The sequence below is a fragment of the Panthera leo genome, chromosome D3 (assembly GCF_018350215.1).
Source record: "Panthera leo isolate Ple1 chromosome D3, P.leo_Ple1_pat1.1, whole genome shotgun sequence".
In the NCBI taxonomy this organism is placed as follows: Eukaryota; Metazoa; Chordata; class Mammalia; order Carnivora; family Felidae; genus Panthera; species Panthera leo.
Genome location: NC_056690.1, coordinates 57,303,569 through 57,319,829, shown reverse-complemented (window position 1 = coordinate 57,319,829; position 16,261 = coordinate 57,303,569). Strand labels below are relative to the sequence as shown.

Here is a 16,261-nt window from a genome sequence, read left to right as displayed (position 1 = left end):
GTAGCATTTGACCAAGAATAACTAATCTATTAGTTTGTTATTCATTAATTTTGATGAATGTTATTAAACAAAATGTGTTGTATGGCTGGCTTCTGGCATTTATAACTCGAGCAATTTATGCTTAGTCTTCTAATTCTTAGTTTTTTCATCCATAAAACAAGGATAGTGATACCTCTTGCAGGATTTTTGTGAAGTTTAAGATAAGAATGTATGCAAAGTGGCTTTGGTAATCTGTGAAAATATTTAATTTGTCCATTAGACTTCTTTTTAAATAAACTATTTTAGGCAATTTTAAGTTCACAGAAAAGCTATGAAGATAGTACAGAGTTCTCATATAGCCTATATCCATTTTCCCTTATTTTTTAATGTTTATTTTTTGAGAGAGAGAGATACAGTGTGAACGAAGGAGGGGCAGAAAGAGAGGGAGACACAGAATCTGAAGCAGGCTCCAGGTTCTGAGCTGTCAGCACAGAGCCCATCGCAGGGCTCGAACTCATGAACTGTGAGATAATGATCTGAGCCAAAGTCGGACACTCAACCAACTGAGCCACCGACTGCCCCTCCCTTATTGTTAATATTTTATATTAGTATGGTACATTTGCCACAGTTGGTGAACCAGTATAGATCTATTTTATTAACTAAATTCCATACTTTCTTCAAATTTTACCTAATGCTTTTTCTATTCCAGAATCCCATTTGGGTTATCACATTACATTTAATTGTCATGTCTCTTTAGTCTCTTGGCTGTGACACTTTTTTAGACCTTCCTTGTGTTTGATGACCTTCATAGTTTGGGGGAATATTGCTCAGGGATTTTTAGCATGTCCCTCTGTTGGGATTTGTCTGCTGTTTTTCTTAAAATTAGACTGGAGTTCATGCATCTTGGAAAGGAAGAGCACAGACATAAATTGTCAATTGCATCACATTTTATCAGGGATACTTACTCTCAAATGACTGATCAGTGTTGATGTGCCCTTGATCACCTGGCTGAGGCAGTATTTGTCAGGCTTCTTCATTGTAAACTTAGTTGATTTTTTCTCTTTTCATACTCTACTCTTGAGAAATAAGTCACCGTGTGCAGCCCACACTTGAGCAGTGGCAATCCATTAAACTTTTCAAGTTTGAAATGCTTTAAATGGATCTTTTTGAAATCTCAAATTACAACCAATTTGAATTGAATTCTCGTAAGAACTTGGAGAGCAGATATTTTGAGTTGGTTAAGTATGATTGCTGAGTTCTTCAGATGATGAACATAAATGGTATATTGTTCTTCTGAGGGTTGGATAGTCCTAGTCACAGTACACGAAGCATGTGTTGGGAAAATTAGTATTTCCCTGAGAAAAAAAAGTTCAAACCTTTCCATGTATATACTTTCCTGATTAACTTTGACTGCTTTTTTCATTTCTTTTTTTTTTTTTTTTAACGTTTATTTATTTTTGAGACAGAGAGAGACAGAGCATGAATGGGGGAGGGGCAGAGAGAGAGGGAGACACAGAATCGGAATCAGGCTCCAGGCTCTGAGCCATCAGCCCAGAGCCCGACGCGGGGCTCGAACTCACGGACCGTAAGATCGTGACCTGAGCTGAAGTCGGATGCTTAACCGACTGAGCCACCCAGGCGCCCCTTCATTTCTTTTTAATACTGGGAACATTTCTTCCGTCGTTAGCCTACTTCTCTTTCTTCTTGTATGTCTGATTCCCAGCCAAGGATGGGAGGGGACAAGCCATATTCTTGGTGCACATTAGAATCATAGGATTTAGTGTGGTATGGTAGATAATTCAGGAAATCAGGTTTGTAGAGATTTGTTTGTTCTGAAACCACAAAAACCAGAGTTTGACAGAATCTTGGCTGATGGTGGATATGCAGAAGATAGAGTTGTGTTAGGGTGAGGCAAAATGGCTTAAAATGACTCAGAAACATTTCTGTATACACCCATGTAGGCTTAATGGGCCATAGACTTTTATTTGCTGCTGCCCAAGCTGAAATCTTACTTCCAGTTCAGAATGCTAGAAACCACATTTCTATTTTCAAGTACCTACTACCAGAAGTCCTCAAGGATAACTCACACTTCACATGATGAAAACTGTACTGTTTATCTTCCCCAAAGGAGTGTCTCCCTATTTTTGCTATTTTAGGTAACAACACTCCATCTAGCCACTGATCAAGCCTGAGACTTCTTCATTCCTCACATCAGAACTACAACCAGTGCTGCTGAGTTTTCTTTTTTCTTTTTTTTTTTTTTTTTAATGTTTATTTATTATTGACAGAGAGAGAAACAGAGCAGGAGCGGAGGAGGGGCAGAGAGAGAGGGAGACACAGAATCCAAAGCAGGCTCCAGGCTCTGAGCTGTCAGCACAGAGCCTGACACGGGGCTCGAACTCACAGACCGTGAGATCATGACCTGAGCCAAACTTGGACGCTCAACCAACTGAGCCACCCAGGCGCTCCCTGAGTTTTCTTACTACACATTGTTTTTGTCTTTTTAATTAAGGTATTATGTGCATCCAATGTAGTGTGTGAAGTGCATTGCTACTTGACGAACGGTGTGATTTGTGCAGTGCTGTACTGCGACAGGCTTGGTCCAGGCCCTAGTCTTTCTTCCTTAGACATTTGCTGTCAAGTCCTGATTGGGATTCTTCCTCAGGTTCATCCTCTTCTATACTATATCCAGACCAGTTCTCTCATGACTTAAATGTGACTGTATTTGGTAATGGAACTAATTTCTTCACTTTGCACCATGCACTGTCTAATAGTGACTTGTCGTGCTCCTGTCATGCTATTTATCCTCTCTAGCCTGTTATCTTGCTGTTCCCGTAATCCTGTTGTATTCTCTTCACCTATCCTTAATTCTGAAAACCCTCCCTGAACTGTGGTAAAGTCCTCCGTCCTCCAGTTCTCGTATGTCATAGCGGTTTTCACCTCTGATGGAACATCTTATACTTTATTGTAATTACTCATTTGTTTGCATGCTTATTAAATTGTATGTTCTCGGTAAGGGTTATGATTCATCTTTGTGTTCCCAGGATAGTGACTGGCACCTTCTATAGTAGATGCTCAAGAAATGTTAGTGGAACTGAAGTAGGGAGTAGATCACTTGAGACCTTCGAATTCAGTATCAAACAGCAGAATGATGCGTTTGTTTGAAAATTGCAAATAATATGTAGTAAGAGCTAGAATCTCAACTCAGAAAACTGTCACACTGACAGCTCAATTGTTGGTATATAAATCAGTAGGTGTTAGAAGTTGCAGGTGATGTATAATACAAACAGTTATTATAAACAATATCTGTTTATTTTGTATGGAATTCCTTTTGTTTGACCCTTTGGACCATCACTCATGTTCATCACTGGGTTTTATGTAATATTTGCATTAACAGATTGGTCTTTCCAAGAAGTCAGGTTGGAATTTGGTGGAGAGTGTATTGTATGAGCTTGGCATTTACTGCACCTAGAATAACCAGCTCACCTTTAATTTATCCTTGAACAGCTTTTTAAATTGTTTTAACATTCATTTTTTTAAGTTTATTTTTTAGAGAGAGAGAGCATGAACAGATGAGGGGCAGAGAGAGAGAGGGCGACGCTTGATGTGGGGCTTGAACTCCCCAGTGCTGAGATCATGACCTGGGCTGAAGTTGGACAGCCAACTGACTCAGCCACCCAGGCGCCCCTGAACTTTTATTCATTTTTGAGAGACAGAGAGAGACAGGGCACGAGGAGGGGGTGGGGGCAGAGAAAAAGGGAAACACAGAATCTGAAGCAGGCTCCAGGCTCTGAGCTGTCAACAGAGCTTGACATGGGACTCAAACCTACGAACCGTGAGATCATGATCTGAGCCCAAGTTGGATGCTTTACCAACTGAGCCACCCAGACGTCCCTATCCTTAATGCTTTTTTTTTAAGGGGATTTTTTTGTAAAGTAGCAAAACTTGGAATCCATTTGCCATTAAAAGCAATACTGTTTGTGGCACTGAGGTCCTCAGACTAATTCACAAAGAGTTTTTTTCCCCCTCTCTTTAACATTTTTATTGAGATGTAACTCACGTACCATGTAACTTGGTGTTTTCAATGTACAGGGTGTTGTGGTTTTTTTTTTTTTAAGATTTTATTTTTAAGTAATCTCTATATCCAATGTGGGGCTTTTTTTTTTTTTTTTTTTTTTTTTTGGTATTACAACCCTGAGATGAAGGGTCGCATGCTCTACAACTGCACCAGCCATGTGCCCCTACAGTGTACAGGTTTTAAATATATTTGCAGGATTTCGTAGCCATCACTACAATGTATAATTTTAGATCATTTTTGTCTACCGTAAAGGAAACCTCTTATCCATTTTCACTTCATCCCACCCCAAACCTAAGCAAACTCGGGTTTGCTGTCTCTATAAATTGGGCTGTTCTGGAGATTTCATATAAATAGAACCATACAGTATATGATCTGTTTAACTGGCTTCTTTAATTTAGCATGTTTTCAAGGGTCTTTCATGTTGTAACATATGTCAGTACTTTGTTTCTTTTTATGGCCAAATATTACATGGTAGGACTATATCATATTTTGTTTCTCTTATCAATTGAGGGATATTTGGATTTTTTCCCCCTACTTTTTAGCTATTGTGAACTATGAACATTCATGTTAAAATTTTTGTGTGGGCATACATTTTCATTTCTCTTCTTATATATTCCTAGGAGCAGAATTGCCGGGTTATATGGTAACTCTGATTTTTTAGGAACTACCAGACCATTTTACATTTCCATCAGCACTGTGTGTGGGTTCCATTTCTTCTAGATGTTTATCAGCACTTGTTATTGTCAAATCTTTTTTGACTATTGCCATAATTGTAGTTGTGAAGTGGTATCATTGTGGTTTTGATTTGCATCACAAGTTTTTCATACCCACAGAGTAGCCAGAATACTATACATTTGCAGTAAAAGCCATATATATCAGCTCATTATTTATTGCTAAGGGAGAGAACTTAATTTCTTAATGGTTTTGCTCTGGGGAAATTTTTTTTTTTCAATATATGAAATTTATTGTCAAATTGGTTTCCATACAACACCCAGTGCTCATCCCAAAAGGTGCCCTCCTCAATACCCATCACCCACCCTCCCCTCCCTCCCACCCCCCATCAACCCTCAGTTTGTTCTCAGTTTTTAAGAGTCTCTTATGCTTTGGCTCTCTCCCACTCTAACCTCTTTTTTTTTTTTCCTTCCCCTCCTCCATGGGTTTCTGTTAAGTTTCTCAGGATCCACATAAGAGTGAAACCATATGGTATCTGTCTTTCTCTGTATGGCTTATTTCACTTAGCATCACACTCTCCAGTTCCATCCACGTTGCTACAAAGGGCCATATTTTGTTCTTTCTCATTGCCATGTAGTACTCCATTGTGTATATAAACCACAATTTCTTTATCCATTCATCAGGTGATGGACATTTAGGCTCTTTCCATAATTTGGCTATTGTTGAGAGTGCTGCTATAAACATTGGGGTACAAGTGCCCCTATGCATCAGTACTCCTGTATCCCTTGGGTAAATTCCTAGCAGTGCTATTGCTGGGTCATAGGGTAGGTCTATTTTTAATTTTCTGAGGAACTTCCACACTGTTTTCCAGAGTGGCTGCACCAATTTGCATTCCCACCAACAGTGCAAGAGGGTTCCCGTTTCTCCACATCCTCGCCAGCATCTATAGTCTCCTGATTTGTTCATTTTGGCCACTCTGACTGGCGTGAGGTGATATCTGAGTGTGGTTTTGATTTGTATTTCCCTGATAAGGAGCGACGTTGAGCATCTTTTCGTGTGCCTGTTGGCCATCTGGATGTCTTCTTTAGAGAAGTGTCTATTCATGTTTTCTGCCCATTTCTTCACTGGGTTATTTGTTTTTCGGGTGTGGAGTTTGGTGAGCTCTTTATAGATTTTGGATACTAGCCCTTTGTCCAATATGTCATTTGCAAATATCTTTTCCCATTCCATTGGTTGCCTTTTAGTTTTGTTGGTTGTTTCCTTTGCTGTGCAGAAGCTTTTTATCTTCATAAGGTCCCAGTAATTCATTTTTGCTTTTAATTCCCTTCCCTTTGGGGATGTGTCGAGTAAGAGATTGCTACGGCTGAGGTCAGAGAGGTCTTTTCCTGCATTCTCCTCTAGGGTTTTGATGGTTTCCTGTCTCACATTCAGGTCCTTTATCCATTTTGAGCTTATTTTTGTGAATGGTGTGAGAAAGTGGTCTAGTTTCAACCTTCTGCATGTTGCTGTCCAGTTCTCCCAGCACCATTTGTTAAAGAGACTGTCTTTTTTCCATTGGATGTTCTTTCCTGCTTTGTCAAAGATGAGTTGGCCATACGTTTGTGGGTCTAGTTCTGGGGTTTCTATTCTATTCCATTGGTCTATGTGTCTGTTTTTGTGCCAGAAATTTTTTATCTTAAATCTTAAAATTCGGGTTCCTCCCTTTGGTGCTGGAACACAATTAAGTTCTTCTGGAAAAAAAAGTTTATACACAAAACAGATTTTTTTTAAATGTTTATTTATTTTGAGAGAGAGAGAGAGAGAATGTGAGCAGGGGAGGGAGAGAGAGAGAGAGGGAGAGAGGGAGAGGGAGAGGGAGGGAATCCCAAGCAGGCTCCACACTGCCAGCACAAAGCCCTCCTTGGGGCTCGAACTCACGAACTGTGAAATCATGACCTGAACCAAAAGGTCACCCAGGCACCCCAACACAAAATAAATTTTTTGAAAGCTGTTTTTGCAAAATGCAGGTTTAGTTAGAAAAGGATGAGAAGGTTCTGAAAATAACTGATAAACCAGTATTGGCCTTTACCTATTGGTTTACTTGTCAGGTTAGGCTTCCACACGCCTGTCTTTACCTGATACAGTACAGGTATGCCGCTGGGCCCACAGGTATGTTTTCTCTTTCAATGCTTAGGGGTTTTTGTGGGTCTTTTTTAGTTTTTTTTTGGGGGGGGGGGTGTGGGTGGTTTACTAATGTAATAAGAAGAGCTTTCTTTTTTCCCAGCTTTATTGAGATAAAACAGACAGATAAAATTTTATATATTTAAACTGTACAATGTGATGACTTGATGTATGTGTACTTTGTTGAACTGATTACCATAATTGGGGTAATTAATATCCATCATCTCACATAGTTTTGTGTATATGTGGTGAGAACACTTAAGATCTCTCAGCAAATTTCAAGTACACAGCCTTATTATTAACTGTAGTCAACATTTCCCCCTGCCATCCCAGCTCTTGGTAACCACCATTCTACTCAGTTTCTAGGAGTTCACCTTTGTTTTGTTTGTTTATTTGTTTGTTTGTTTGTTTGTTTTTAAGATTCCACATATAAATGATACAATATGTATCTTTCTCTGGCTAGTTTTTAAAAAAAAATTTTAATGTTTATTTTTGAGAGAGACAGAGTGCAAGTGGGGGAAGGGCAGAGAGAGAGGGAGACACAGAATCCAAAGGAGGCTCCAGGCTCTGAGTGGTCAACACAGAGCCCAACACAGGGCTTGAATCCATGAACCACGAGATCATGACCTGAGCCAAAGTTGATGCTTAACTGACTAAGCCACCCAGATGCTCCTCTGTCTGGCTGATTTCACTTAACATAATGTCTTCTAGGTTTGTCCATGTTGCAAATACCAGAATTATCTTTTTTCTTATGGCTGAATAGTATTCCATTGTGTGAGTGTCTGTGTGTGTATTCACCACATCATCTTTATCCCTTCATCTGTTGATAGAAACTTTGTTGTTTCCATATTTTGGCTGTTGTAAATAATGCTGCAGTGAACATGGGGGTTCACTTACCTCTTCGAGATAACTGATTTTCTTTCTGAGGCCAGTGTTAGATATCTGACACCAGGACGGCACCTTCCAACTGTCTTACTGCGTTTCTGTCCTGCAAACTAGTTGGTCTTCAGTTTAGCCCCTGTTATGAATGAATCTCCTAATTGCCTTTCACTGTAGCTTCCACTGTTCTTGGCGATACCCTTAGGCTTGAACAACTTCTTGCTTTGTTGTAACTAAAATCAGTTCCTTTGTGAAGAGATTAGGTTCTGTTTTATTGCCTGTTTCTTCTGTCAGGCAAAAATCTTTTGTGTCAGGGGTCTGTAACTAGGGGTGGGGACCATAGTAAACTTTTCTTTAGGGTTACCCCTGCTGTAGGAGCTGAGCTCTTAGTGAAAATGAGAGGTGGGTGGCAGCCTGTGTTCATCTTAGCTTTTCCCTTTGGGTTAGAACATTACCTCCTGAGTCGGGGGCAAGGGTTGTGAGTGCCCCAGCATTCTCAGCTTGCCACATCCAAGGTAGAGCCTTTTTGTCACCAGTGGGGGCTGAGTAGAACCGAGCCCCATGCCTTCCAAACTATCCTGAGGCAGACAGTGTAAGCAACAGGTAGCTTGCGGAGGATTACATGCTAACGGCCTAGCCTTCTCAGGAGGAAAGTCTGTCTGTTGGGGAGTGATCCTTGGGTTCTCAGCTGCGGCAGTCTCAGGGGACTCTGCCTTACTGAGCTGGGAGTAGGGAGGGATGGAATATCTTGGTTTACATACCACAGACGCTTGCCTTTCTTAATGGATTTTCTGGAATAGATGTTTCTTCATAGGTCCTTTGCCTTTAGGATAATTTCCAAAGGCTTGAAATGGCCAGTAGGGTTTTTGAAAATAGTTCTCACCTGGGGTGCCTGGGTGGCTCAGTCGGTTAAGCGTCCAACTTTGGCTCAGGTCATGATCTTGCAGTTCGTGAGTTCGAGCCCCACGTCAGACTCTGTGCTGACAGCTCAGATCCTGGAGCCTGCTTCCGATTCTGTGTCTCCTCCTCTTTCTGCCCCTCCCATGCTCATGCTCTGTCTCTCAATAATGAATAAATGTTAAAAATAAATTTAAAGATAAAAAAAAAATAGTTCTCACCAAGGAGTGGGGCCTTTGAGCTCCTGGCTGTATCATGCTGGAAGTCAGCCTCCTCTAGGTCAGTGGCTCTGAAAGCTAACACTTTCAATCTTTAATCCTCTCTTAACCCTCCCCAATATTGCTCCATCATATTCTCCTTTTGCCCAACTTTATTTTCTTCATTGTATTTATACTTGAGATTATGTTTTATGTCTCCTTCCTCCTGATAGGTTAGTTTTGTGGAGGCAGGACACCTCATCTGTTTTGCTTAATGCTGTATCTCCAGTACTCAATAAATATACACTTGCCAAATGGCAGGACTGCCGTGCCATGAAAGAGGCGAGTACATTCATGGTGCTGTGAAGATTCTGATCTGAGAGAAGTACTGACGTTATTGTACCTCAGAATCAAAGTAATACACACATCCTGGTGAAAGCATTGTTGCCATATGAAACCAACCTGTGAAATCTTAGAGCCTCTTTCTAGACCACCTAGTCTAGCAATTTAAAACTTTTAGGACTATGGCCTGGTTCATGTAATCGAGTAGTTACAAGGTGAAATCCAGGTTCTTCTTCAGACTCACATCAGACAGCTTGCCACAGTTCCTTAAATCTTCTGGGTAGGAGATCCTGCCTGTGACAGTAGCAGAAAGCTTTGGGAAAGTATGACTTCACATGCTGATGAAGGATAATAACTTTTCTCATGGGATTATTGAGAGGATTAAATGAGTTCATATTTTAATGCCTGGCATATAATGGACATTCAATAAATGGTAGCTTTTGTTTATATTTACCAATATTTTGTTTGCAGTATATACCAAAAAAGCTGAAGGCTTTTAGTTGCCAGTATCATTTGAATGAAATCTTAGTTGAAGAACAACCTATCTGGATGCTAGAAACTAAAAATTAGGCTGAGCAGTAATGACCACTAACAGCACATATGACATTTCTCAAGTCTCTAGCAGAGAATGATTGCTTTTGAGCATGTTTGAACAACATCTAAATGTGTCATGCTGACCCCAGAGTGCTTTATGTATTATGTATTCAAGAGTGATTCAGCTAAGAACAGTGAGACAGATGGAGACAAGTGTTTGTCCCCATACCGGTGTGTTTTGAGGAAGAAACGTGCTAAATGTGGACGTGTGTTATGAGAGCCTACTGAGAAGTAGGCCTCTGGAATGTGAAATATCCTGGTGCTAATCTTTCGTATGCCACTCTGAGCTGCTGTGCTAAAACTTACTTGGTGTTCCAGCGTGTATCACTGGTGAAGGGGATGGGGAAGAAGAAAATCATACCTTGAGATTACAGATTTCTATTAAACTCTCTTTTACTCCATCTTGATCTTCATGATCAATTAGAATTGCAGGGACAGGTAGACATGGCAAGAATTGATACCTCTCTTAGGTGCCCGAAGCTATGCTTGAACTTTTCCAGCCTTCAACTTTACCTGCTTTGCCTGCCACTGTGCCCAGTCCCCCATGCTTCCAAGGTCTCTTTTCCTCCTTCCTTTAGAATAGTGGAGTTTCAGTAAGTCTGACAAATCCCTTTCCCCACATGCGCTTTTTTTTTTTTTAATTTTTTTTTATGTTTATTTATTTTTGAGACAGGGAGAAACAGAGCACGAGTGGGGGAGGGACAGAGAGAGGGAGACACAGAATCTGAAGCAGGCTCCAGGCTCCAGGCTCGGAGCTGTCAGCACAGAGCCTGATGTGGTGCGTGAATCCATGAACCATGAGATCATGACCTGAGCTGAAGTTAGACACTTAACCAGCTGAGCCACCCAGGTGCCCCTCGTGTGGTTATTCTTTAAAGGAGGAGGTTCAATCATTCAAAGAAACCCCACTAGTTGATTTCATTTTAGGCAGAAAAACTAACAAAGTGGCTCATAACTCTGTGTATTAGCATCCTTTGGGGAACTTGTGTAAAATCCATGAACTCTGGACCCACTTCTAGAAATTATCCTCATTTAATTGATATGTAGGAGGACTGAGCTTCTCCTGAAAAATTTGTTTCTTCAAGAATTTCTTAGCTGATTCTGATGTATAGAGCTGAGGAACACTAAAGAAGAGCTCTTTGTGGATCAGCCTTCTTCCCAGAATGAAAGCTTATCACTCACCTGTTCTGTCTTGTTTGTGAGATCAGCCTTGGTTAGAAGGAGGATGTTCTAATTTTTTCTGGAAGGAAGAATACCCATATTCTAGATTACCTCCTTCCTGTCCCACCTCTACTAGGTAATGGAGTATAGAAGGATCCTGTTTCTCCATGTGGAAGTCTGGAAACTTCCATTAAAAGGAAATATTCCCAGTAGAGACAGTGGACTGTTTCCCTCAAAACCAAACATGATCTTGATTGGTTTCCAGTTTCTGAGTCTTTAGGCCACTGTTTGCAAGGTTTCCTAACCTTTTAGGGGGCCACTGGAACTTTTAGTGGTCTGGTGAAGCTTTGGGCCCTTCTCAAGTTTAATATTTAAAAAAATTTTGTTTTAACATTTATTCATTTTTGAGAGAGACAGAGCGCAAGTTGGGGAGGGGCAGAGAGAGAAGGAGACACAGAATCCGAAGCAGGCTCCAGGCTCTGAGCTGTCAGCAAAGAGCCCAATGCAGGGCTCAAACCCATGCACCATGAGATCATGACCTCAGCCGAAGTCGAATGCTCAACTGATTGAGCAGGTGCACCTCAAGTTCAGTATTTTAATGTAGAAAATAAATTGCTTAGCATTACAAAGGAAACAAGTTATATTAAAGTACAGTTATTGACATAATATTTGTACAATAATATATGCTTCTTTATTGACACATTAAATAACATTTAATGTTTGGTCTGAGAATTACCATAATTTCAAAGTCATGATAAATGTCAGCAGCTCAAGATAGCTTTAAAAAACTGTAATGTAATATCATAGCAGCTTGTTTCCATTGAAGACAAATTCACAGTTACTGATAATACTGTGATTTGTTGCTAGAATTCACAATTGAAAACAGTGCTAAATTTCAGTTTAGGTTTGTGAAAACAGGTATGTGGTTTTTCTTATCCAAGCTCAAGGACACCTGAAGATCTTACATGTTGAGGTTAACTATATTGACATGGTAATCTTCTTTTCACAGGTGTGTGACAACTGTTTAAGATGATGGTTTTTCATAATAATAGAGTTTATCTAGTAGTATATTTCCAAAGCCCCTCCTTTGATCTTAATGCTAACTTGGTAATTATCCTTTTTTTTTTTTTTTTTTTTTTTTTTTTAGCATTAACTGAGTGTAATACCAGATTTTATGCAGACCATTAGCTAGATAGCTCTTCTCTCAACTCCCAGAATGCTAATGAAAGTGGTTTGATGTTATAGGAATACAAGCGCAAGTTAGCCAGAGTTTCCCTGGTGCGCAAAGAACTCAGGTCCCGGATCCAGAGCCTGCCAGACTTATCCCGATTACCCAACGTGACTGGAAGCCACATGCACCTGCCCTTTGCAGGGGACATCTACAGTGAAGACTGATGACCAGTCTCTTTCCAGGGCCCAGGACTTTGCAAGAGATGGAGACAGGTTAGGTGGACAGTCCTGTAGCGTTATTTTTGTATATGGTTGACAGAATGACTAACAAAAGAAGTGACAAGTAATTTATAAAATTGTTTAAAATGTTGGTTTGTTTACTATTTTATTGGTAAGTTAACATGACTTAGTTTAAACAAAGTGATGATCTCTGTGTATTAATAAGCTCACAAATAGTGATTATTTTCAGAAGATCTTTTTGTAAATTTTTTTGATCCAGGGCCTTGTGAGAAATTCCATGTTTCTATTTCTTCATGTATTTTCAAGTGTTTTTCCTTTTTTTTTCTTCAGTATCTAATCACTGTATAGTATGTAATTCCTAAGGGTGAGAACTAATCAGGAGTTGGTAGAGACTTTATTATGGTATAGTTAGGACTTGATTGTAGAAGGGACTAAATGTTCCAACTTAAACTCCACCCTTCTCCCTGACCAAAATAGCAGTTCTGTGCCTCTTAATGCCTTGATTCCTTATTCCTCAGAGGTCAGGAATTGAACACTAAACTGAGGGTCAGATCAAAGCTTAGAGAACTTTTCCACAATAGTACTGTAGGGGTTCCATTCCAGCTGCCAGTGTAGAATAAAAGGAGTATTAAGTAGGGACCCCCTTGATTAAACTATTTAGAATTATTTGAGTAGGTTAATATGAAAATGCTTTGGAAATGTTGTAAAATTTGACCTTATACCAAGATGACAACTTTGATTCTGGAACTGATTGCTATTTTCAAATCAGTCTCCTTTTAACATAATTGATCCCTTTAACATAAAGCCGTCTATGGGATTAAAAGAACCGTAAAATACTTTTATTATTCGCTTAGCCATTTAACTTTAAAAACAATAGCATTTTTAGCTCTGATATCTCAACACAATATTCCTTAAAGTTCAGTAAAATAGCCTGGAACATTTTTAATGTTTCCTTAAGGTTTTTGAATGACTGTATATTTGGAAATTAAGCAGTGCTACACTACAGGGTAGATCTGGCAAATATTATATTTGTATATTTAGAATTACCAAAACAAATGTACTTTTACCTTTTATTTCTAACCCTGTGTGTTAGAGCAGTTGCATGCTCTCCTGCTTTCTTTTTAAAATCACATTGTTAAGCTGTGGATTTGTACTCAATAATGACTTAGGATAAACATTTTTTTTTATTCATTACATATTAGACATTTTGCTTTTCCTTGTAAGCAGATTCAAATTAGATAGTCAATAAAACATCTTTTAAATCCCACAAGCCAATTATGTCTCTCTAGTCTGAATGGCTTCACTCTTTTTTTCTCAATATTAGAAATTATAGTTAAAATGAATTTCTATGCGAAGAAGGCGAATATTTATTTTCGGTAGCCAAAAGTTCTGGAAACAGTGCTTTTAACAGTTTGGCCTCTCTCCAGAACATAGACACATATTAGTAGTCCCCATCCATATATGGCTTATATTCCAAAGTCTTTTAGTCAACTTTTGGGATTCTGGGCACATTTTCTCACAGAAAGAATAGTAGTAGTTAGGTTCCCTATAAACACTACCACACAAAGGTCACCAGGGAACCTAATCCACTTAACCATGAATGTACTTAACTTGTAATGTGGTTGACAATTACTAATAGATCCTGATCAGCATTTGTAACATCACTCTAACTAAGGAAATGGTGTGCAGCAGCCAGATTCACACATTGTGGTGTCTGTCTGTTTTGTGTACCTCTGTCCCTAGGTGTAGATTATATAAAAAGAAGATTCAGCATGGGGGTGGTGGGGTAACAAATGCACAATTATAAAAACCTAGTTATACCTGTTCTAAAAGTATACCATGTAAGTTAGTTTTTCTTGTTAAAGTGAAAGCAAAAACTTGTATATTAATTTATTTTCAATGTCTTCACCTTATTTATGATCTGTTAAAGTGGTGGTTTATCCATTCAAAATATATTTTTTTCCATTTAAAACTAATTTATAAACTATGTACTCCTGGGAAGATTTGAATTATTCGAAGTTTGTTGGAATATTTTCACCATTTAAGACAGACTTCTGACTTAGATACTGATTTTAATGCCAGTATCTGTTCTAAATATTTATGATAAAAAGGCATTATTTTTTTAAAGAGCTCGATGCGATTTGTGATAAGTGATAGTACTCAACCTGAATCCTGCCCCCAGTCGCACCCTTTGACCAGTCCTCCACAAACCTTTAAGCTGTTGGTTAACTCACTAACTGTAAACACAAATGATACGGTCTGGTTTAGAAGTTGTCTTTTCAGCCTTATGTTAACATGGTAAGCCTTAGCAGTGAATGGTCTTCTTTTCTAAAAGGTAGACTTACATTTTCTCAACAAATGGGGTTAGATGGGGGTACTATAATACCACATTCGAAATCATGAGTGTTTTCTCCACTGTGTATGAACATGAGGCAAATCATGCATCTTTGAGTGCAGTTTGGCCCGGCCCCTCAAGAGAGAAGCATGTCCCCACACTTGCCGCAGGGGTACTGTGGTTTGAATGGATACCATCACTCTTTTCTCCACAAACAGTGCAGAGAGCTGTCTGGAGTGGCCATTTGAACAGATTCCCTGGAGTTCCCTCCGCTCCTTCCATCACTACAGTAAGTAAAAGAACCACATGGGGGAACCCGGGAGTCTGAGAAAAATCAGCTGTGCTCAAAGGCCACCCTCCCCCTCTAGGAAAACCAGTCCAGATGCAGCTATTTTGGTACCTCTTCTCACATGCACTCTGAATCAGGGTTTTTCTATAAGAATTCCTTCAGAATCAGCAAACGTTGGGATGACCTGGTTGTCTTGATTTGCAAAATTAAAAGAACAAAACTAGGTTGTCAGTTGTCACGGTAGATGAGCAGCTCATCTATTAAAGTGTAGTCATTGAACTGGTTCTGAGAAATCTTTAGAAAGAAAAAACTTAAAAGTACAAATTAATTGGGAAAGTTAGAATGCCCTTTCTGAATTTTACATTCTACAAATTTGTATTATATGAAATAACATAAAGCTACAAAACTGCTTTGTATTCTATTAAGAAATAGCTCCTAAAGATGTAGTCTTGTTTCATAGTTGTTGCACTATATTGAAGCTTTTTAAAGTGTAAACCCATTTCTTCTCTGTATAGAAAGGGAGCATTGTGTTACACACTGAATTTATTTATACACAGCATTTGTTGCCATCTGTACTTCCAGCCATCCGCACGTGAGTCTGTTCCGAGGTGGCGGTAGCACATGGGAAGATGAAGTTTCCCTGTTTACCCCTTTTTCTTTGGCTGTATCTGATGACAATATAAGATGTTCTTAATAAAGTTTTATGTTGTTTTTGAAATGTGTAGATAATTTCTGTGAATCTGATTGATTGAATGTGACGTGGGAGGGGAGAGATTAATGGACTGGGAAGGAAGCAAGGGATTGGAAGTATTCCGTGACTTTCTGGCCGAGCAACCGCTGAAGGAGATCCCTTTTGCATGGCCTGTGCTTCCCAAACTGGAGCGAACATCAGAATCACCCGGAGGGCGGTTAAACTACAGATTGCTGGGCCCCACTCCCTGAGCTTCTGGGATAAGGCCTGCTGGTTTATATTTTTAACAATTTGATGCTGATGCCACTGAGTTTAGGGACCACATTTTTGACAACCAGTACTCCAGACTAACTTTGAAGTCCATGACTTACTTCCCAATTTGTAATTCCAGGTAATGCGATAATAAAGTAAGGGTTTTACAGCTCATCCTATAGTAAGTTCCTTATGGGGAGAGAACAAGATCACCTCCTCTTTTGTGACCTACTGCCCAGTAATGCTGAAGTGGTTTGGAGTGAACGGATTCATTTGGTACTTTGAACTTCCGGAGCACAGGCCTTCACCACATATTGCATTTAAA

General features: G+C 39.4%; 1 protein-coding gene across 6 annotated transcripts in view; it reads left to right on the top strand.

The window, feature by feature from the left end:
* The window catches only part of RPRD1A (regulation of nuclear pre-mRNA domain containing 1A), a 69,780-nt gene extending 54,069 nt beyond the window's left edge, over positions 1–15,711 (top strand). The window contains exons 7-9 of one of the 6 annotated variants that reach the window (XR_006195034.1): positions 12,205–12,402; positions 14,923–14,993; positions 15,576–15,711. Coding sequence is in view for 2 of the 6 variants with exons in the window: in XM_042909574.1 (XP_042765508.1) it covers positions 12,205–12,354 (150 nt within the window). In the remaining 4 variants the exon portion in view is untranslated. Of the gene's footprint in view, positions 1–12,204 lie in introns of all 6 variants that reach the window. The other 5 variants (XR_006195033.1, XR_006195032.1, XR_006195031.1 and 2 more) reach the window with 5 other exon arrangements.
* Positions 15,712–16,261: the final 550 nt, after the last annotated feature.